The sequence below is a fragment of the Amborella trichopoda genome, chromosome 5, assembly GCF_054954075.1.
Source record: "Amborella trichopoda isolate Santa Cruz 75 chromosome 5, AtrichopodaSantaCruz75HAP2 v2.0, whole genome shotgun sequence".
Lineage (NCBI taxonomy): Eukaryota > Viridiplantae > Streptophyta > Magnoliopsida > Amborellales > Amborellaceae > Amborella > Amborella trichopoda.
This window is the reverse complement of record NC_142340.1, coordinates 42,561,097-42,585,389: the sequence shown is the minus strand read 5'-3', so window position 1 is coordinate 42,585,389 and position 24,293 is coordinate 42,561,097. Positions and strand designations below refer to the sequence as shown.

At 37.1% G+C, this 24,293-nt stretch overlaps 1 protein-coding gene across 9 annotated transcripts in view; it reads left to right on the top strand.

The window, feature by feature from the left end:
- LOC18434245 (2-oxoglutarate (2OG) and Fe(II)-dependent oxygenase superfamily protein) overlaps window positions 1–20,416 on the top strand; it is a 50,806-nt gene extending 30,390 nt beyond the window's left edge. For 3 of the 9 annotated variants that reach the window (XM_088868043.1, XM_088868045.1, XM_006844319.4), the window contains 7 exons: window positions 177–282; window positions 4,577–4,647; window positions 17,654–17,754; window positions 18,995–19,090; window positions 19,357–19,424; window positions 19,967–20,012; window positions 20,118–20,416. In XM_088868043.1, the coding sequence (XP_088724169.1) occupies window positions 177–282; window positions 4,577–4,647; window positions 17,654–17,754; window positions 18,995–19,090; window positions 19,357–19,424; window positions 19,967–20,012; window positions 20,118–20,189 (560 nt within the window). In that variant the 3' untranslated portion in view covers window positions 20,190–20,416. Of the gene's footprint in view, window positions 1–176; window positions 283–4,576; window positions 4,648–4,751; window positions 4,896–15,731; window positions 15,865–17,653; window positions 17,755–18,994; window positions 19,091–19,309; window positions 19,425–19,966; window positions 20,013–20,117 lie in introns of all 9 variants that reach the window. The other 6 variants (XR_016056359.1, XR_016056358.1, XR_016056355.1 and 3 more) reach the window with 6 other exon arrangements.
- Window positions 20,417–24,293: the final 3,877 nt, after the last annotated feature.

The following is a 24,293-nucleotide window of genomic DNA, read 5'->3' as shown; positions in this document are numbered from 1 at the left end:
TAGACTTTTTCTTCTGAGAACATGCCACAGCGGTATAAATATTTCTCTGGCAGCTATCTAATGAACATTAAGGAACATGAAAGCAAAATCCATATATAAAAATTTCTTCATTTTCATATTTTGTTTCTACTTTGTGTATTGGTTTTTCTGACCCATTTAGTTTGACATTTGTATAGTGTCAAACGGTAATATAATGTATGACTATGAAAGCCTTCAGCAGATACTTCGGCAGTCTCAATGTCATAAAGGACGCTTGCTGTACTACTTTCCAAGACAAAAGAGGTGATTTTTCTCTTAGCTTATGGCCTTATTATGTCAGTCTTATGCATGAGGCATTTTATTTGTTTCAAACGTCTCCTTGTGTTTATCGTTTACTCCTTGTCGTTATGGTGGCATTTTTTTGCAAAATTATAGGTTCATTCCCATCATAAGAGCATTATACTGTTTAGATTGTTATTCACTGCATGCTAAGAGTTGAAAATAAAATAGAGAAAAAAACGATTTGGTAGGATCTAGGGAGAGAAAGAAAGGAAAGAAAATAAAAATGATGATGAAGGAGAGAGAGATGTGTGAGAGATAGAGAGGGAAACTGAGTTGCTTAGAGGTCACTTGTGACCTCTACCCCTCTTATAACGTTAAATAATAATTGGGCAGCTTAACACAAAAATATAGAGGAGAGAGAGTGGCGTGTCTCCTTATGGGTAAAGAGAGGGGGGCACGTGACTTCAAGTTTCCTTTTGGAGATAGAAGAAATTTGGTGTGGAAAAAAGAGACATAGAGTAGGTGCGTGAGAGAGAGAGAGAGAGAGAGAGAGAGAGAGAGAGAGAGAGAGAGAGGATCTAGTCTTGGGAGAGAGTGAAAGCTCTTGTAATGTAAGAGAGGGTTCAAGCTAGACCTTTATATAGAAAGAAATCTATCTCCTAGTTTGAATATGATTCTTCGAATTAAATTTTCTTTGAATTAAATTTTCCTAAACCAATTCTAATTTGAATTAGATTTACCTAGTATAACTTATTTTAAAAATGAACCATAAATTAAGAAAGTGGGGTGTGGCCCCCTTTATGCAATAAAAGGGGCGTGCCACCCTAGGGGTGTGGGTTCCACATGGGTGGCACACACATGTAACAGTTGGATCCTTGGTCCCCACATATCCTATATAAAGTTATGAAAATTTCAAAAATATATTTTTATAAAAAATGATGCAGAAATAATATTTTAAAAATCTAAAAACATATTAAAAATCAAAGAACTATTTATAATACCCAAAAAAATACTAAGAGTCGACTGGTACCAATGGGTCAAAATTAGCGACACTAAGTGCACTCCACTCGTCTTAGAAATTGTGATCCACTATTGTTCTCTTATCTAACCCAACAAAGTTCCATGACCCATAGTCTCTTTGCAAGGGCTCATGATTGGTTTGTCAAAGTTGGATAATAAACAATGGGACCATGCTCTTGGAATGTAGATTTTAGTTCTCTCTTTTAAGAGCAAGTCTAGCATTTGTCACTACAATGCAAAAGGGGCTTTCTCTATGCACATGTGCACGTGTCCCTCTATAGCGCTTCTTCCCAATAATGGGGTTGTCGTGTGTACATATTGTGCGGAAGTTTGTTGAGGCTTTGGCCCTTGTTCTCACAGGCCTACAACCGCACACAGAAATCCACACAATCCTGCTGGCCAACAAACCTGATCCCTAGGCATCTCTCAGACCTCAGCAAGGGATGACCCACTACAAACCCTTCTCGGTAGTGCCACATGCCCAAAGCCAAGGGGTTTGGACATGACTAAGGCCATAAGCCACCTAACCCTTAGTCAGTTAATACACTCATTCCCACTGAAGTGCATATTCTACTATAAATATCATTTTTACAAGCTCTCTAGGCCTTTAAAGGCCACAAAACCCAACACAGACGAATCCATACTTGATGCATGTAGAGACATTTTTGTACTGTAGTTAACATCCAGTTACATCCATAGATCTTAATCAACAATTGAGATCAAGTTACATCCTTTGATCTCTTTAAATAAAAGGTTTTACAAATCTAGTTCACCCCATATCTGATCACACTCCCTTTTTCCTTGAAAAAATAAAAAAACAACACTAACAATACTTCTTTGATTGGGGCATATAAAACCTTATCCATCCAACAATTAGGTTTTCGAATAAATACTTGATCGACATTGAAAATCATAAAAAAAATCTCACCTCCATTAGCACAAATACTACTATAGTATCATGCTACAGTACTATTCTAGAATACCATCCTTACTGATTGTCAGGCTCTGATACCAAGTTGAAACAAAAGTAGAGAAGAAAACAGTTTGGTAGGATCTATAGCAAGAAAGGAGGAAAGAAAATAAAGATGATGATGAAGAAGGAGAGAGAGAGAAAGACGTGTGACAGATAGAGAGATAGAGAGGGAAAGTAAATGGACCTCTACCCCTCTTATAACATTAAATAACGATCCTAATTACAACTTATGGACAATATTGCCCTTATTTAGACACATAAGACAAATAAGGACTAAATAAAAGATAAATGACAGTTATGTCCATCAAATACAGTAAATCTTATTCCTTTTATTTCCAACACTGAGTTCACAATCATTGATTGCAACTCCTATTGATTGCTTTAGCAGCTTGTAGCTGGGAACATTTCTTCCACCATTGGACATTTTGTTATTCAATGAGGGTTGATTGTTTTGATGGGTCATGTTCGAATATTTTCTATAGGTAATGATATGTTATCTACACAACAGGCACCGACTGCTTCACTTAGATCTTGTATCTTGTAGAACTTGTCGCTTGAACACTCAGTCCATTATTTGTCTAATACTTTTTGAAGTTGGAAATAATGAAGGATCTTTATCTCTTTTGTAGCAGTGGCAAGACCGTGGTTTTTCTGGATTTTCTGTTCCAAATTGAAGGCTTGTTTCGTTTGATGGTCTAAGGGAATAGTTAGTAACAAATTTTGCATACATGGATGGTGGATGGACAATGTGGAGATGTGCGACTAGAGCTTTATGTGATTGTTACATATCAATGAAATTGAAGGGGAAGTTTCTATAGGATCGATGTAAGACTAGCCAAGCTTTATCGTACGGAATGTTAGGCGGTCAAGTAACAACATATCTATAGAACGAGTGTGGTTGAGATGAGGATGTTGAGATGGATGAGTGTTAAAGCAAGAAAGGACAAAATTCAAAATGACTACATCCAAGAGAACTTAGGGGTAGCTCCAATAGACAATAATATGAGGAATGTAGACTTAAGTGATCTGGCCATGTGCAATAGCGACGTAGAACAACAGTGTAGGGGGGGTGTTTTGGTTCAAGTGTCAGGCTCTAAACGGGCAAGGGGAAGCCCCAAAAGGACATGGAAGGAAGTAGTGATACGAGATATGGAAACTTATGGTTTGACTAAAAGTATGGCCCTTGATAGAGCAGAATGATGGAACAAGATTTGTGTAGCTGACCCCAATTGTTGGGATAAGGCTCGAATGATGGTGATGTTGATAATGGATGATTAACTCAAACTTTGCCCTAAAAGTAGTTTATGTATTGTAGAGTTATCCACAATTGATTTCTTCTATGCTAACTGGTAACTTTCCCAATAAATGGCTAAACGCACAGTTAAGAGGCTTGATATTGACGTTTTTTAAGTGGGAACCTCACATTAAGACTTTTATGTGGGGACCTCACTTTAAGAGGTCCCACTTATTAATTAGCTCTATGGTGGTTAGTATAAGCCGATTTATCATTGTTATCAACTTCAATGCACCGGGTCTGGTTTGCTCTCGAGGATAGCTTTTTTTAGGATTATATTTCTTCTTTGTATAAAGAGTTGAGTTCCTAGATTCAGCTACACAATATCTAGATTTTTGGGATAAGCTAGGGTGTCAGTTCCAACAATTTCCTATTTTCTTTTTCATCAAATAAACGGTTTAGAAATTACCAATCGTAAAATAATAAATGCAGAAAATTGTAGATTATGTAAGTTTAAAAAAATACTAAGAGATGCTTGTTATTTTGGCATATAAATTGTTGTCCATGTCGCAAATACTTGTATTTGTTCAACATATTTATTGCTGCTGCACAAAGTGAAAGTTCCAAATTATTATCCATGCAATAGTGCTTTATCTTGTTTATTATTGCTGTGCAAGCAAAATTTTTGAGATTTATAGCGTCAGTTCCAACAATTTCCTATTTTCTTTTTCTGTCAAATAGAAGGCTTAGAAATTACCAATAACAAAATAATCAATGTAGGAAATTGTAGATTATATAAGTTTAAGAAAATACCAACAGATGCTTGTTGATTTCGCATAAAAATGGTTGTGCTTGTCGCAAATACTTGTATTTGTTCAACATATTTATTGCTGCACAAAGTGAAAGTTCTAAATTATTATTCATACAATAGTGCTTTTTCCTGTTTATTATTGCTGTGCAAACAAATTTTTGAGATTTAGATATGAATCTCACGTATACTTTTCCTTCAAACTCAATAATGCCATGTATAGCTTATTCACACTAGTAACAATATGATTTTGTACGGGCTATATTGTCTTTTCTTGCAGTGAGGGGATAGAACATATTGAAGGTGTTTCTTCATGGTGTGGGTGGCACACTGATCATGGTTCTCTCACTGGTAAGAATCATTTCTGAGGGAGCTTATTATTGCTTGCTAATATTAAATGGGTAATGAAAGATGTTGAAGATTGTGTTTCTGATCCATTTGATAGTTTCCTTCAGTAATATAGTATGCAGGTTTTAAATGTTCTTTTTTGGGGGATTATGAAAGTGAATTCTTGTTAGTACAAGACCCACTTTGCATGCATCCAATTCAGTTTCTTTGGAGCACTCAGATATTTCAAAGCTTCATTGTCTGAGAACAAGGTAAGTTTTCTTTGAATGACGTAGTGCCTCTAGCGTTTCAAGGGTTGAATTACTGCATAGAACTCTATATCGTAAGTAATGTAATTAATTTCTGCCCCACTCAATATCTCGCTAAAGAAGGCCACGGTTCTAACCTCTTGACTTAGGACGCCACCAATTTTCACCTTCGAGGCATCATGCTCCACTTGGAAGACCTTTTCAAAGGCTGGAAGTGTGAGGACAGGAGCTCTTGTCGTTCTTTCTATCACCAATTTGAAGCTGTTTTCAGCAGCCGAAGTCCACTCAAACATCCCTTTCTTCATTCAATCAGTTATGGGTGCTATGATGTTGCTGGAGTTGCTAGACCATATAAGCTTTTCACCTCTCAGTATTTTCAGCCAGTCCCCAAGGGCTTGTACCTTGGTAGGATCCACCTTGACCCCTTCGCATGACACCATAAAACCCCAAGATACTAGGTTATTAGTCAAAAAGGAACATTTTTTGAGGTCTACAAATGACTTTTCCTTCCTATGGATCTCCAACACCTACTGTGAATGTAAAAAATATCCATCAGTCTTTGGCCAGTGAATGAGGATAGGATAGAATTTAAAATACACTACTACAAACTTGCCAATGAACGGATGGAGCATTGGTTCATAACCCTTATGAAAGTTCTCAAAGTATTAGAGCCCAAAGGGCATGACCCGCCACTCATATAAGCCTTCTCACGTCTTAAACACAGTCTTCCACTCATCTCCAGGTCACACACGAATCTGGTGATACCCACTTCTCAAGTCAATTTTGGAAAGACCCTTGATCCCGACAACATCAAGCATGTCATCAAGTCTAGGAATAGGGAAATGGTCTACGACTTTTGTTAATTGCCCTATTGTCTAGAGTGCATTCTCCATGAGCCATCCTTCTCTAGGGTTAACAAGGCAAGGATAGCACATGGGCTCATACTCTCTTATTAACCCTTTCTTTAATAACTCTGTTACTTGCCTATGTAACTCCTCGTGTTCTCTAGAACTCGTTCAATAATGTGGCAAGTTAGGGAGTGTAGCATCTGGAACCAAATCAATACAATGTTTAATTGTTCTCATGGGTGGCAACTCGTTGGGTAATTCATCAGGCATCACATCCTTAAACTTTTCACCGAAGGCTTAACTATTGTGGGGATGTCATCAAGGCACAACCCTTCTTTAGCTACTGAAGCATATACTGCTTGTTGTTCTTTGCTTTCTTCAATAAACCAGTTAAAGTAAGGACAACTTCTCCTCCCCTACCTTTGGGTTTAGGTATGCTCTCTTTCTCGGTAGTTTCAGAACAATTTTCACCCCTTCTTTCCAAAAAGAGTACATATTCTGTTGCCAATGGTGTATGACAGCTCGATCATATTACCGCCGACGACCCAAAAGGATATTATGCATCCTTGTGTAGAAAAGTTTTACCGAATAGAAAAATATTAATTATGCAACAAGAAGTTACTAGTGTCTCATTACCTTCCAAAACAATGCTATTTTGTAGGGCTGGGGGTGTTTGTCGCATTTCAACTTCAACTTGTCTACAACCGCTTGAGACACCATATTGCCGCAGTTGCCACTATCGATGATAATGGTGCACACCTTCCTAAGGGCCATACAATGAGACTGGAAGATGATAACTCGGAGTCACAGATCTTCTACCACCTTTGGGGCAGTGAGTGGTTGTCTAATGACAAGAAACTGAACTCCCCCTCATCAGCTTCAAGTTCAGCAACATCTTACTCATTTTCCCCTACTGTCTCTTTGTTGAATGCTAGCCATGCATGAAGATCTCCTTTGTCGCCCCACATTTCTAACATTTTACACATTGGTCTCGAGATTGTACAGGCCTATTGGCATCTAGAGTTTGTCTTTAGATGCTTCATTTGGGTGTGAGTGGGTCTCGACTTCTCGGGCTTTTGATTTGCCACATGTCCCCTTGGAACTAGGGTTGATTTTGAGCCACTAGAGTGGTTTTTCAATTTGGTTTCAGCTTTTAAGGCCATTTGATAAGCCTTGGAAGTCTGAAAATTCAGTGTAGAATTAGTTTGTTCTGAATTTGAGGTTTTAGTCCACTCACATACTATGCGCCGAATTGGTCATCGCTTTTATAGATGTCGTTCCGGCTCATAAGGAGGGAAAATTCATCTGTATGCTCCTAGACACCCTTCCTTTGCTGCAATAATGGAATCATTGGTACAATTCTTGCGTGTAACTAGAGGGTACGAATTTCTCGTTAAGACTTTGACTTATTTTTTGTCTAAGCCGCTGTCTTTTCTTCCCCTTTCATGCTCGGCCAGCCTGCACCGGTTGACACCATATTTGGTCATGCCCCTTGAGTTAGGGAGCCACAAATTTAACTTTCTTTTCTACTGGGAAATCTTTCCACATAAAGAAATCCTCCATTCTATCTAGTCCCTGCAAGAATTCATTGGGCTAAAGCGTTTCCAAAAATTCAGTGATGTCGACTCTCACATCTTGATCAGAAATGGCTGGGGCGAGAACCAACCTATCCTCCAACAAGGGATTCTCCCTCCTTTGGTTGTGGAAAGGATTTGCACTTTCTTCATTTGATTCCTCACTTTCATAAGCAACCGATTCTCGTTCAAAGTGGGTGAATGACCCACCAATTGTCCCATTGCCTTGAATTTCCTCAATAATTTCTCATATTCAGCCGTTGTGACAAACTGCTTCCTCTGCCTCCACTGCCTCCACATCCTCCTCTATTGACCATAACTCTAGGTCCAAAAGAGAGGATTTATGCTTTGATAACACTTGATGTAGAATTGAGAGAAAAGAGAGAAAAATAATTCACAATTGTGTAGAAACTAAGGGATTTCAACTGTGATTCAAAGGCAATGGGCTGAAGCTAACAAAACCCAGCTTCAATGGCTTGTATGAGGGTCCAAGGACCATCCAGAATGGGAACTATGTTCCTGAGGTTCTGAAATTTTACAGCAAATCATCGATTCCCAGCAAGGTAAAGTCCTATTTTAATAGACTTGGCTTGGCTCCAAAGCCTAAGTTCTCTTAACTTTCCTAGGAGCATTAATGGACAATCCCTTCCCCAAGTCATGCATATTACTTCTTCCCAAGCAAATTTGAGATTCAAATTCTAACCTTTCCATTCTAGTTTCCCCGTGCCCAAAATGTAAATGAAAACACCTGGCTTTTATGTAAATTTCAGAAAAGTTCTTAACAGAGAAAATACCCAAAATACCCCTATCTTACCAAAAAACTAAAGAGAAAGCACAGTCCGCAAAATGTTAACAAAACATTATTTTATTTTCTGCATCAGTTTTACATAGAGAATGAGGATATCTGCAGTTCAGGGACCATGGTTTTTGAAGGCCATGGTTTTTGTGGAGAGAGAAATCTTTGATTTGAAGACCTTGGTTTTCAAATGTCGTGGATTTTTAGTGAAAATTTGGGGAAAATTATCTGGGTAAAATCTTGATTTTTTAGAAAATGTTAGGAATCAATTATTGAATCGTTGCAAATCATTAAAATTCACAACTTTTATGTTTTCACGGATGACTGTGAAGAAAACCCAACACATTGCCCATTTATTTATTCTCTTTTTAGGCAACATTATTTCTTGCTTTCAAAGATTGGGCTCAATCTTGCACTCACACTGATGCAGGAAAATAGGGAAACTAGGCAAAAACTGTTAAAAAAACCATCAAACGAGCTAGATTTGACTGGATTTAGCTTTCCTTGTGCAAAAAGTGAACCGAAAACCCTAGATAGGGCTTGATGGCACTATTCACAGTTTTTTTTACTATTCATGCCCCAAAAGTGTAAGCAACCCTATCACCCCAGGTCCTTTTATTACATTATGATAAAAAAGATTTAAACATTATAAAAATACCCATAAGTCCATTCACTTAAATTAAAATAATAAAGATCCCTAAATTGCCCTTAAACTTCAATTAAAATATTGGAAATAGCTAGAAAGCTGTAAAAACAACAATAAACTAAAAATAAGTTCCTTCAAAAAGTCGGCACTCTCCTCCTGGATCTCCTTGCAAGCTTGGATGTGGATCATCATAAAGGGGATTGTTAAAAGATGGATTGATTGGGGCAAAAGACTCATGGGAACTTTCTTGACTAGTCCAAGGACTGCTCGACATCATTCGCCCCTGGTTGGGAAGAACTTGACCTTGAGTTCAGGTCTTTTTCTATTGCTACTTCGGGTCCATGGTACTCAAAACGATCAGCAATATTGAAAATATTCGAGATCTTAATTCAGCTTGAAGGTCGATCTTATAGGCATTCCTCCCCATATTTCTCAGCACCCGTAACAATCTGATCTTCTTGTCATTCAGCTTGTTGTATTTGCCCACAGGATGCTTATCTTTGAGTAGATAAACCATCAACAAATCGCCCACCTAAAACTCTTTGAGTCGCCTATGTTTATTTGTAGCTTTCTTATACTTGGTAGTGGCAATCTCCAAATTAGCTCGAACCTGGTTATGGACATCCTTCATGTGCTCCATCATACTGTCGACATCTAAGTGTCCTTTCCCATTAGTAGGTGGAGGAGTCAAATCCATCATATGGTAGGATCCCACCCATGCACGACCTCAAATGGGCTCTTACCAGTTGACCTGCTGTGGTAACTGTTGTACGTGAATTCAGCTTGTGGCAAAGTCCCATTGTCTCTTTTTGCCGCCCACTATTCTGCGAAGTAGGTTATCAAGGGTTCCGCTAACGACCTCAATTTGACCATCAGTCTGTGGATGATAAGCACTGCTAGACAGTAGCTTGGTACCCATCTTGCACCATAAAGTTCCCTCAAAGTGGTTGAGAAACTTGGTATCCCTATCAGCTGTAATTGTTTTGGGAATCCCATGAAGTCTCACCACCTCACAAAACTATAAGTTGGCCAGATGAGTAGCATCTAGAGTCTTCTTGCAAGTAATGATGTGGACCATCTTTGAAAACGCGTCAACCACAACAAATATAGAGTCCATACCTCTCTGAGTCTGTATAATACCTAATACGAAGTCCATGCCAACATCTTCCTATGGTGCACTGGGAATGGGAAGTGGAGAATATAAACCTGTGTTTTGATGCTGCCCCTTTGCAACTTGACACACTTCGCACCTCTCCCTATGCCTAGGTACATCTCTCCCAAGTTAGGGCCAATAATATTTAGACTCTACAACAATGCAATGGTTTTGTCTCACCAAAGTGTCCCCCATCACTTGCACCTGCAACCCACCTGTTCAAGGGTCTTTTTTGCTGAGTTTTGACCCTCTTTGCAAGTTCATAAACCTCATCTAGGGTCCAATACCGCTGCAAAACTGCATCTTGAATTGATTCATCATCATCATCATCAGAGCTTGTTCCCAACTATTTGGGACTGACTACACGAATCCCGGTTTGCCATTATGCTCTATGAATATCCGGTGAGGCCATAAGTCCCCATATCTTTCCTCACTACTTCCAAACATGTTTTTTTGGGCTTTTCTCTTGCCCTTTTTGAGCCTTCCACTTGAACCAGATGCTTTACTTGGTTTACGTTCCATATGTCCAGCTCACCTAAGTTTATTTCTTTTCATCTTGTCACCTATTGGAGCTATACTTAAGTTCTTCTAATTGTATTCATTTCAAATTCTATCCCTTCTTGTCTTGCCACTCACATCTCAACGTCATCATCTCAGTTACACTTATCCTATGGGGTATGTTGTTTCTTGATCGGCCCACATTCCGTCCTATTAAGCAAAGCTAATCTCACAACGATCCTATAGAACTTCTCCTTCAACTTCATTGGTATGCAACAATCACATAAAACTCCAATTGCACATCTCCACTTCGCTCACCAAACTCTTATCCTATGTGCTTCCTCAATCTCTCTATTTTCCTGGATTATTGACTCAAGATATCAGAAGTATGCAACTACTTCCTCGTCTTTGTTCCTGTTATTAATAAACTTTCATTCTATATACTCTATCTTAGTCAGGCTAATTGTAAAACCTTTAAATTCTAGAGCATCCTTCCAAAGTTCAAACTTTGTGTTGATACCACTTCGGGTCTCATTGATCAAAACTATGTCGTCCGCGAACAACATACACCACGATACCTCATCTTTTAGGTACTTACTTAAGTCCATCCATAACTTAGACAATGTGGTATGGGCTCACCGTTGACACCTCTAATGTAGACCTATTGTCATTGAAAACTCTCTCATCTGTCCACTAGTTGTTTGCACACTAGTTAGCGTACCCTTGTACATAACTCTCAGCAAGTCGATATAGTATCTAAATACTCATTTCTTTTCTAACATTCACTAAATTAAATGTCGAGGCACTCTATCATAAGCGTTCTTTAGATCAATAAATACCATATGGAGGTCTTTTCCTTTAGTCCTAAACTTCTTAATTAGTTGTCTAGGTAGAAAAATAGCCTCAATTGCTGACCTCCCTGACATAAAACCGAATTAGTTTTCTCATACAATTGTTTCATGCCTTAGTCGTTGCTCAATAACTCTATCCAACGGCTCATAAGTTTGATTCCTCAATAGTTCGCACAATTATGTATGCCTCCTTTATTCTTGTAAATACGTATCATTGTACTTTTCCTCCATTCGCCTGACATTTTCTTTGTTCTTAAGACCTTATTGAATAGCTTGCTCAGTCAATCAATGCTGATCTCCTTCATGCACTTCCAAACTTCTCTCGGGATACCATCTGATCCTAAAGCCTTTCATATCTTAATCCTCTTCGGAGCTTCTTTCACTTCCAATATCCTAATCCTATGAATGTATCTATGACATCCGTGCTCATTTATATCGATGGTTCCTTCTACCGATGTGTTTCTATTGTATTTATCATTTGATAATTTTTTAAAATAAACTCTCAACCTTTTGTTGACCTGTTCATCATTCACCACCACTCTTTGATTCTCTCCACATCTTGAATTGATCAACGCAGGCGATTTACATACCTGGCAATGGACTGCTCCTCCCACTGGATATCATCACTTAGGGCAATCAAAAGCTGAAACTCATCTGTGTATTCATCCACTGACCTATCTCCTTGATGCAACACATGCATCTTTTGATTAAAGGCTGTTAAATAATTTTTAAGTCGGTACTTTTCCTTAAATTTCTTTTCATCTTCTCCCTAGTATTAATTTTAGGTTTCACATTCTCTTTTGCCTTATTTTCAGCTGTTCCTACCATATCGAAGCACCTTTCTTCATTTTAATGGCAATAATTTTCACCTTTGTATTCTCTGGCACATCCTTGTAATCAAAGATCCTCTCTACTATGTTTAACTAGTCTATAAAGTCGTCGGTCTGCGACTTTCTGTCAAAATCTGGAATATCTAGTTTTAGATCTAAGGATTTTGAGTGCCGTCTATACCTCTAATCATATTCTTTTCATGCCGCTAGCATGATCGTGGAAATGGTTGTACTCGACATCGTCTTGGATGGACAAAACTTCATCTCGCCCACGATCAATCCCTGCAAGCCACCTTGTAAGTTCTTGAACTTGTCTCAGATCTCTTGATCCCGCTCATCATGAGGTAGATCAAATGAAACCCTTCCCTCAACCTCTTCTTGCTACCATAGGTTTACTAAAATCACAAACCCTAGGCAGAGAACCAAACAAAAGATAAGCTGAAACTAGCAAGTTCTAGGCCGACTTTGCAAAACTTAACCTAAAATTAGCAAAACCCTAGATTGGTGTTGTAGGAAAATTTGAGGAAGCTGTAAAACCAGTAAGAAACAAAGCCAAACACAAGCACTATTGAAAGAAACCTGGGGTATGACCCCTCATGGCCCCATACACATATCTTATATATTATAACAATTTAGTATTGCATGTACAAAAAGTGTACAAACAAATAATACATTGACCCATATATCCTAATTTTAAAATTCGTAATGATAGTTTTACCCATATGAACAATACTTATGAACAATAATTTTTAATAGTACTCATGAAGTAAATAAAAAAAATAAAAACCTTAGAATCCTTAAAAAACTAAAAAAAAAATAGAAATAAACCTTAAAACTAAAACTATCACATACAACCTTCGACTCCCTATGTGGAGCGCAAAAGTGAAAAAGCTTGTACTCAATAAAAAGTGTGGTTATGTGGAACTCAACATATTAAATTCAAAATTTTTTCTTTTACTTTTATTTCAAATACCTGAATTCCACTTACAAGGGCCACAATATATTGCTGTAAAATTAAAATAATGCACTAGATATAACATATGATCTTTATTTTCACTGCCAAGAGAAATAAAAACACTATCCAAGAGCTTTAAACTAACTTCCACTATAATTTTTTTAGCAAAAATAAGTTCTTGGAAATTTATAGAAAATAAAAAATAATATTGAAAATTAATTAAAACTGCTCGGAAGACTTAATGGAAGATGTCTGGAGTTACCCTACCGAGATGTGGTACACCCCACACCCGATCCTCTGACTAATGACGCATTTTTACTTCTTAAGATGTTTCTGGAAATTCTGAGATAGGGAGGCTTTATAGGAAATACTTCTTTTGTTAGGGTTTTAGAGAGCTCAAAAATAAACTGGGGTTTCTACAAATCCTATAAGAACAATTTAGGGCTGAATCTGTGAGTAGATCTCTCTCTAGGTTGGGCTTCTCTCTTCTTTCTTCAAAATACAACAAAGCTTCACTTTAAAGTTCCTCTTCTTCTTTTCTTTTAATATAACCTTCTCAAATAAACAAGAGAGAGAGAGAGAGAGAGAGAAAGAGAGAGGGAGGTGACCCTTTATGGAGGAGAGAGGGTGGTGTGAATATCTATAGAAGGGAGAGGTTAGCGTGAAGAATAGGAGGGAGAAAATTTGGGATGTGAGAGGGAGGATCTAGTTGTATTATTTGAAAAGGTTCAAACTAGATTATTTTATAGAAGGAAATTTATATCTTAATTAGGAAATTTGTGGGGTGAGAGAGATTTAATCAGAGTCATCCATTCCAAAAATTAGCAATCATGATTTTGGGTGGAAAAGATAAGAACCTTATCCCCTTTAGACTTTGACCCAAGTCCAACTCCTATTTAAAATTGAAATATAATCAATCTTTAATATGGATCTCCTATAAGGATACGAAACCAAATGTAATTAGAATTAGATTATCTATCTTAATTTAATTTAAAATTTGAATTATAAATAATGGGGCTTGCTCCTATTGCCTAGAAAAAGTGGTGTGGCCCTTTTTTTTTTTACAAAAATGGTGTGCCACATTAAACCTATTTTAAAATTCAAACAGTGGGGGCATCCCCCCCCTTTCTTCCTAAATAAAGAGCCTACTTTTTAAAAAAAAAAAATGGTGTGGGGCTTATCATCCTCAAAAGGTGGCATCACTTTGTTGAAAAACATTGGGTGTTGCCCTTAGGGTGCACGTGTTTTGCCACTCTCAAAAACAAAAAACACACACGTGGAGCTGGATCCTTGCTCCCACATGTGTTATTTTAAGATATGAAATTTTCATAAATACACTTTTGATTAAATTACAGTAGAAATAATATTTTAAACCCAACAAAGACCCATGACCCAAAGTCTCAAAGCAGGGGCTCATAATTGGCTTTTCAAAGTTGGATAGTAAACAGTAGGACCATGATCCTGAAATGTAAATATCATTTTTACAAGGTCTCTAGACCTTTAAAGGCCACAAAACCCAACACACACACACACACACATAGAAACTTTGCAGGGAAAGCGAGATTGCCCTTTGTAGAAAAAAAAGAGCAACTCCATTCTTGAGGAGGAACAAGGGTACTTTAGACATTTGGGTGGTTAACCTGTAAGAGGAGGGGCAACTCCATTCTCACGGTACATGATCAGAAACTCCTCACTTGAAGACGACGTGTCTAATACCATATGCTAAATTTCTAATTATCATTTCTCTTTGTCGATAATAATTTTGCTATATTTGTTTCAAAGATTTTGTTGTTCCATGGACAAAACAAGCACAACAAATTTTCATTAGAACTTAATTTGATGGCTTTTGAAAGATTATGCAGTCAAACTAATGTATTGCAAAACCAAGGAATCAAGTTGCAAATATTTTCTGGAAGCCATTAAAATCCAACCCATTAGGAACTTGCTCAATTGCTATTTCCAAAGTTGGGTACTTATTCATATTGGGTTCTTTTGTTAGATTAGGAACTTGCTCATTGGGGTTGCTATTTCCTCGGTTGGGTACTTTTTCATATTGGGTTCTTTTGTTAGATTAGGAACTTGCTCGTTGATGGGTTTTAAAAAGTTAGAAGTTGAGTTCTCTAGGTATGCGCTTTTGTGATTTTGCACATCTTAGCGTTAGCTTTTACTTTTTAGTTGGTTTGTTATATAAAGGGTTCTAGAGCTAGTTTGTGAAGCATGTGATTGTAGAGCCTAGATCCTCTCTTTGAGTCATTCAATGTAAGTTTCTTACCTTGTGTCACTTTCTCCATTTTCAAAAGTTATTTTCTCTTCGTGGTTTATCCTATAGTTGTTGGAGACAGGAGCGGGATTGGTTTGGGATTCATCGAACCACCCTATAGTGGGAGCTCCTTGGGGTTAGGATCGGCGTTTGTACAATGATCTAGACAAGGAATGAGATCCTTTGGTTTATGGGAGCGAGATCCCATGTCAGTGGGTTCAATGTATTGACTAGCAGGAATCTAAGCTCCACTATACATAAAAACAAGGTTGTCAAGTAGAGCTAGTATGAGTTCCCTTGGTTAAGGAATCGAGGTTTAAGTATGTCATATCACAGGGTTCCTCTTGTTCTAATATTGAGATTCTTAACTATTTTTGGCATATATTTTAAGTCCTAAGTATCAGTCTCGGGAATGGTTAACTATGCAGTCTCCTGGTGGGCAAAAGAGGCTAAAACCGCACCAATATAAAGAAGTATCAATGTCTTATCTTGCTGCACTTGGGAGGTTGTACCCAGACGAGAATGAGGGGGGGCAGAATACGACAACACGTCAGTGATTTTGTAAGTAATAAAGGAGTCTTCTTACTCCCGACATCCATTTGCAACAGATGAACAATGACAATTGTTTCGTGGTGGGATCTATATGGTGGTGGGGTTCCAGAATTATATTCGCTAGTTGTTAAGGTGTTGTCTCAAAGTGTCAACTCGTCATGTGTTGAGAGGTGCTGGAGTATGTATAGTTTCGTTCACAGTGTTAAGCAGAACAGGTTAAATGCTCTACGCTCCGAGTCATTAGTTTATATTCACTAAAGTGTTAAAAAATGTGGATTTGGCCGCCTAGGCGGTTTGGGTGCCTAGATGCCTAAGCGTCTGCCCGGAGATAGGGTGCCCTCAACGATAAGACTTAAATGAATAATTGAATATATAAGACCTTAGTTTCACTTTCACATAAGACTTAACCCATTAAGATATCACATAATCAATTATTTATCAAATAAAGTAAAATAAAAATAATAAAAGAAAAAAGTTTATACAGAGCAGAGGCTCTAAACAATCAAATTAGAGCCCACCTCAAAATTTTCACTACAAGAGGTTCTTTTGATGCGTAAATATCCTCAAATTGATCATCTCGACATTAAGATCCATGGACACGAGAAAAAAATGGATTTCAAGTTTTGGAAATAATGCATCTTGATGCATTTTTGGACTGTCAATTTTCAAGATTTTCAAGTTTTCATAGATATGCTCGATCTACACTATTTTTGAAGCTTTAAATTTTATAATTAACAGTGAAAATATATTTTAAGACTATCACAAAGATTTCCAGTATTGAAACCACATTTCTCGACACTATTTGAAGGTGCGCTTTACTTTAATTGTTTAGAGCCTTGGCTCAATACAAACCGCACCCATTATAGAATATCAAAACATGACACATTGTACAAAAAAGGAATCAACTATTCATAAAAGATTACAATATATGCTCAATTTCATCGTCCAAACGAGAAAAAATTCAAGTAATCGCAAAAAAAATCAATATTTTAACTACAAATATATAAATATATTGTAAAAGGGAAACAAAAAAAGCAAAAGAAAAAAATACATGATTCATAACATAATATGCTGTAGCAAAATAAAATCAAAACCCTCTTTAAATTGTGATAATACTTTAAAAATATCAAAATCGAATCATCGTCGATGCAAACCTTGTCTATTAGGTCCAAAAAGCTCTCAAAATCAACTACTAGAAGCTCCAAATCCACCCACAAACTATATTGCCTTTGTTTTGGGAAGAAATTGAAAAAATAAAAAATTTATCGATCTTTCAATAAATCACAAAATACTTGTTTTGGGGGGGGTTTTCTCGCCCTAAAGGCCACGGTTTTTGTTTTGGGGGTTTAAAATACCCCCTAAAACCCTCTTCCCCCCTTTTTAAGGGGGGAAATTTGTATTTTTGGACCCTACCTGAGGGGTTTGTTCTGCCTGTCCACAAAGTGTCACGGGGCAGCGCCTAGGCGGGCGCCCAAACATTAGCGCCTAGGCGGCGCCTTGCCCAAACTAGTTCTTAACATGAAAATCACCAGTTTGCATATTTTATTCGAGGATGATGCCAATGTTATGTGAAAGACTTTCTTTCATACTCCGCAAAGTTTAAGGGCTTTGTCCTGCATTATTTTCTGGGTCCTGCCTTACTTATGTGACTAGGTTTAAATGCCTATAGTAGCCTCACACTGAAAGGTTTCTAAACTTTCTAGTGCTAAAGTGTAGTATTATGATTTGTCTCATGATTATTGACTCATCATCTTATTGTCATGGAAATCTAATTCTTGGTTTGTTTACTCATATGTAGGACTTACATGCGGAATGTTCATGAAAGATGGTGTGGAAGTAGCATGTCCTGATACTAATGCTGGTCTTTATATCAAAACACGCGCCAATCAAATTGTTAAAGTCTGTAATGTTTCATTTCTTTTTTTCTGATGATTTCATTCATTGGTTTGCTCGCACTATCCACAATGTTGTATTCGGAAAATTCATCATTAATATCATTTATTGGTGACATTCATGTGCATCCTAAATTCTCCTTAACATTTTGTATGAGAAAGGACATGTTTCTTTAGTCTAAATGCTCTTTTCTATTCTTGAATTTGACACTTTCTCTTTTTTACATGAGTGTTAATTCTCTTGTGCTCTGTAAATAACTTCCCAAGCTGCTAACTTTCATGTAAGTGTGTGTGCTTGTTTCAGTGACCGAAGTGAATGTGAACCTCTCCTCCATTGAGCTTTCAAGTGAGGAAATGGTTCATGTCCGCTTTTTGTCATTGAGGCAGATGGTGGACACTAGATGTTAGCATACTGCATGTGATATAGTAAGAAATCCCTTCCAAATATATAATCAACAAAAGTTGAATCTACTTTTCATGATATTTGAGTACTAGTTCAGTGGGCAAAACTTGTGCTGAAAAAAGCAATACCCTCCTTTGAACACAGCTGCATTCGTGCTCTTGTTAACTTATGGCAGTGTAATCGGTCTTTGTCATTTAAAGGGTCTTATACCTTTTGAGTTTGCAAATATATTGTTTCTCCTCCATGTTTCTCCATATTATCATGTTATCACATTCCTCCAATGTGGAGCTTGAGAGTTTTCCTTGCACATTCTGAGCCTTTTTCTGGTCTCCACATGTAATCATCAATAGTTGTAGTTTGAGAGCTAAATAAAAAAATATATATGGTACCACTTGCTTTAATTGGTTAAAGCAAGTTGCTTGATAACCATAATGGCAAGGTGCTACAAGTTGGTTAAATGTGAGTAAATCAATAAATGAAATCTGCAAAGCAAAAGAAATTGGTTAAAGTGAGGGAATGGCTAATGCAAGTTGCTTTAAAGCAATTTAAGATGCTTGATACCTGTATTAGTCTAATTTGATGTATGGTCTTTCATTCAGTGGTCATTCGCTTTAATTAAGTAGTTGTTACTAGTGGTCACTCGCTTTAATTAAGTATGGTTATCGGGCATCTTTCATGTGATCTAGACGACCTTGTTTTCTCAAGGTCTCGATGTGTTTGTTGAGGAATGGATTGTTTACAAAATATTCTCTCTCTTACTTGCATTCATGCCTTTTGACATATTACAAAATGGTATTATTGGGTTCTCATATTACAGTCTAATTCGTTTTGTGATGCTTTATAGGCAGTTTTTGGAGAAGATGAAATAGCATACCAAATTGGGGAAACAACTGAACTACTCTCAAGTGGTCTTCTCTGTGCAACCCCACATTGTGTTCAGGTTTGTAACATTTCTTTCTAGATGTGTAGTATTTCAGGAAAAGCGCAAGTATTGTACCTGAGCAAGGATTTTACTCATTTTGATAATCTGAGCACCAGAAACAAAATAAGGATTGAAGAGAAATTTTTTTTTTCCCAGACGACTTGTTGCTACAGCTGCCACTTCTCATTCATATCATAATGTTTCAGTTTACTTCTTTCCACGTTTCTATATTTTCAGAACTGATTCTGATCCCTTGCTTTGCGATAATGCATTTCGTGGGATAGGCACCAAGAGGCGAGAAAGCTTGTGGGCTGCAACGTGCTACTTTTGCATTGTTCATGCAACCAGACTGGTAGGTTGGGGTGTTCAAAGGGATTGTATACTATGGGACTACTTTTTTTTGCGACAACATCACAATCAATTTTAGCCATTAGATGTGAAATCTAATAGATGAAAGTGTCACAATATTCAAGAAATTTTATTTTAGACTTTGTGCCTAAACAATGACATATCATTAACCACCCAATTTCAAATGTAAAGGTCGATGATGATTGTGACCTCTTTATATCAAAAGTAAATGGTCTCATTGTATATATTTCCTAGAAGTAAATGACAACGAAAATTATGAAAGTTTTCTTGCTATGAAGCAGTGTGACCATTTTGGATACTAAATACGCACTCTTTTAGTATCATTGGGTATGAGGAAGAAAAAGATGGGAATTCCTTTCATGATATCTTTGACTATGTTATTATCGTAAAGCTCAGTTATGTGCACACGTAAAGTAATTTTTACCTTTTACGACCATTTTCTTCCCTGAAGGACTTGAATCAACTATGTGCATGCTAATGCTTATTGAATATGCTAATGTTGATTCTATGTTTTCTTATTTCCAGGGATGAAAATCTGAAGTTCCCTAGTGAGATTAATCTTCACAAAGAGGTACAATCTTTGAGATCTTCTAAACGTATCTCTATAACTGCTTCACTATGTATTGATTTATCAAGAATCTCATGTCTAGCCAATTTTGCATCCTGTCTCATGCAGATTATCCAGCCAAATAGTACTCTTACATTTGGGGAGTATACTGAGAAGCTTATAAACAAGTACTACCATTGATAACCCAGAAGAGTATTAAGCAGATTCTACAGAATAGCTCATTTCTCTTGTAGAAAACTCCCTTGAGGCCTATTTAACTACCGTATACTTGCATAATGAGCCCCGCATTGTTGAACCTCGAAATAGATAAACATGACTATGAAAATGTTGTTCTATAATCATGGGGCTTACGAGAATTTAAATGTATAAAAATTTCTTCTAATAAAAGTTTGAGCAGTTACTATTAATAGACCAAAGGCTTAGCAATGGAGTAGAATTTGATAATGTCATTCTTCTTTCCCTTATTTTCTTGTGGGAAATGATTCATTAAGACAGGCTTAAGGGTTTAGATGTAGGCTCACCAGAATTATTAATTTATTATTCCCAACTATGATTTCAAATGGGTTTGGAACCTGGTTCATCTAGACTCTATGGGCTCAACTCATTCATTCACTTTCATTTGTGATTAGAAGAAATTACTGTGCACTTATTTTCTATAATAACCAAAATGCCCCTGGTTTTCTTCCCATAACGGAGTGGTTCATGTGATGCTTTTGTTCCATTTTGGTAGGACTAAATAAATTAAATGTCTTTTCTCCGTTTTTGGGAATCCACCCATATTATCCTGGTTTTAGATGTGGCATTTACTGGTTTTCTACAACTGTTAATGTTCTGGCTTAACGGCAATTGTTTCCCTATTCAGTCCAAAAGAGGGCGTGGGAAGGTAGAATGCTGTACATATTTTGAGAAAACAGTGATTTTCATAATATAATATATTTTTAGTAGTGATTTCCTTTTTTTGGTGCTTGTTTCTTCATGTACATTTTTCAGTTTTTTCCTGTTCCATTGTTTCAGTAATGTGTTTTAAATGTATAGAAGTAGGATTCGTATTTACTTTCCTTCAGTTGTTCCCTGCTACTGTACACTCAGTTTTAAACTTCGAAGGCATTTATCCCAAAATGTAACTGATAAATCTCCTTAGAAATGGTTTATTTTGGTCATATCTAAATAAATGTTAAATACTCCCTTGTGTTTGCATGCATTTAATTTTTTTTCTGTTTTTTTTTTTTGGGGGAGGAAGGGGGGGGGGGGGGGGGGGGGGGGGGCGTGGGGAACAACTTGCATTTAATATTTTCATTAGGGATGGTGAAAGCCTAATTAATGGTTGTGAGCCCAGCTGAGCCAAGAGTATGTTTTTTTTTGTCTTTGTCGTTTCCATTTTGCCTCTAGGTCGGTGATGAAAGCTACGCATTGTCCAAAAGCTATCTGCAGTTGGGGATATTACTCTCTAGGTCAAAAACGTTACCAGATAATTAAAATTCACTGAATGTGAAGTATCATAGCATATGATCAATATCATTACGATAAAATTCAGTGTCCTTTATCTCTTATTTTGTCTTTTCTTTTGTTTTTTTTTTTATTGTGTTTGCTGGCATGTTTTGTGTTTTGGGTGGCCAAACCAGGGCGTCATGTTGGTTTGTGATGGAGGATAACCCCAGGTGGGATGATGTTTAGATTTTGGATGAGATAGAGAAAGAGTAGTTATTGTGTGTGTGTGTGTGTGAGAGAGAGAGAGAGAGAGAGATTTAATGGAGTGGGGAAAGCTTTATTTAATGGAGGGGGAATGTTTTATGAGATGTGGCAGTGTGAAGAGGGAAATAACCAATTTCAAACAACGGAAGTTAAGGTCTCAGCCAATGGATCTCAACTAGGTATAATGGAGCTGGGCCCCAAGTTTATAGTGAGAGAAATGAGAGACAGGGGACCAATGAAAAGAAATGGTGTTTGTTATGCTAGTGATAGAAATGGGGCCTATGAAGGAGGAGGCAAGTTAATAATTGTTGAGAGCACTATGGGCCAAGTATGGTGTTGGTTATTTATCTTCAAGAAAAGGTTGAAGTGAAAGACAGGGAGGGTGCATAAGTGGTGTCTTGATTTGGGTGGGACAAAAATATCTAGGCATATATGGAGCCTTAAGGCCATGTCTTCACATGGGTGGTGGATAGCTGTTGAAATTTAGGAGGGTTGGGAGGGCACATGAAAATTATTGTTTAGCTTGCTAGTCACCATTGCAATATCTTTTGGTTCAATGCTTCCAACTATTTTGATCATCACTTGATCTAGGTACCAACCATCTATTCCCAACAAACTATAAGTTGATGATAGAGAAAACCATCCTCCCTCCCCACTCCTAGTATCTCTCTCTCCCTCCCTCTCTTGGTGTGGTGGGGAGGGTTAGGCCCCACTTCCACCAATAATTTTTTTTACTATAGAAATGGATCTCCTCTATAGTTGCTTGGTATAAAATTATACCGGCTTGGCACATTGCTATTCACCATATTATTAAAATTTTAAAACCTAGATTATTAAATTATTATCGGTTACAATGTAGCGAATAAACTATATATTTTATGCTAATGACTATATTGAAAAAGAAAAACAACTGGTGATTTTTTTAATTATTATTATGGAATGTTAGTTGTAGTCAGTGATTTGGATTAAGGAATCAGCGATTTGGATTGGGAATCGGTCAAGAGCAACCTAATTTCTTGTTTAAACTAAGAATTGGTCTAGTTCCAATAGCCCGGTTATGTTAGGAAACCAAGTGATCCGGATGGGCTGGATCCCCCAGTTTGCACATATTATATTTTTAATATTATTTTATCTTTTACATTTTCTTCAAATTTCTATTTTTATGCACCGATTCTCACACTGGAGAAGTAAAATCCAGTTTGCCAATCTAAATTAGCGACTCACCGGACCAACTTTCTGGAGTACCGATTCACCCCAATTGTTCTTGATTTTCAAACACTGGTTTATAATACATTAGATGCACTGGAAGGGGGAGAAACTTATGTTGTCACAATTATTGTGATGGACGAAGCAAATGCGACAATTTCATCTTAATAGTTCCTCCAAAGCCCCCCCACAGCTAAAAAATATATTTCAAATAGAGGGTGAAACACGGCTCATGTTTGAAAGTGATATGCATGTGAAGCGAGAGAGAGAGAGAGAGAGAGAGATCAAAACTACCCCAAAAACAAAACAAAAAAACTCAAAACAAGCTTTGCTTCTTGAAAAGCTCAACTATGTTACATGTCAAACAATGCTACGCATCAAATCACTCGTTGTTTAGATAATAGTAACATTATATTGCTATTATCGAAGGGTTTCTCTTATAAAGTCCTTTTATATTTTCTGCAGTATCCTTCATGTGCCTCAACCCATACTGGTCATGCTAGTCCCGAGCTTGGGAGGCTTAGGTAAAACAGGAGGGTTGTGTTAAGTAGGCAACCATTGTAATATTTTTCCACATCTTATAGTGATTCCTAAACATATATCAATGCTCATGGGGCTTTACTTATATCTTAATGAGGGTATGACCCTTGATAGATTAGAATGGGAAAACGTGATTTGTGTACCTAATCCTAAATAGTTGGGATAAGGCTCGAATGATGATGATGATCCTTCATACGCATTCATTTCTAAAAGCACTCAAGAGCATATCTAGCATTATTTGTTGCTAGAGTTTAGGCATTTACGTGATGCAACTACTACAATGTGACCACCCTTCAAAAATCCATCTTGGATATGAACATTGAATCTAAAATGTTACATGCTGATCATCTCAACAACTACCACCAGGATCATGATTCTAAAATAATGAATTGAGCGATATAAATTATCTTATCTGTACTTTTTTTCACTGTTTATGTCAATTCCTTAAATAAGATCATCAAATGCCTACTATTTTTGGAATTCGAAATTCATGGAGCTGGGCAATGATTTGCAGAGATTGAGATGATATGAAGTCTATTTTTGGAATTCCAAATTCATGGAGCTGGGCAATGATTTGCAGAGATTGAGATGATATTGAGTCTTAAATCCCTTGAAAACCAAAGTGGACATATAAGTTAGCCAGCCCACCAGATATTTTCCTTTATATGTCGTATCTTTTGTACACATTGTTACAAACGGGCATACGGTGCATCTAAATTCATTTTGAATGTAAGACTTTAGGTCTATGATTTTTAGCACAAAAGAAAATGTTATTTTACGAAGGCTTGTGTTTGTGTGCTTCCCATTAGCTTATAGCATCATCTAGACCTTGCAGTCTAATGGGAA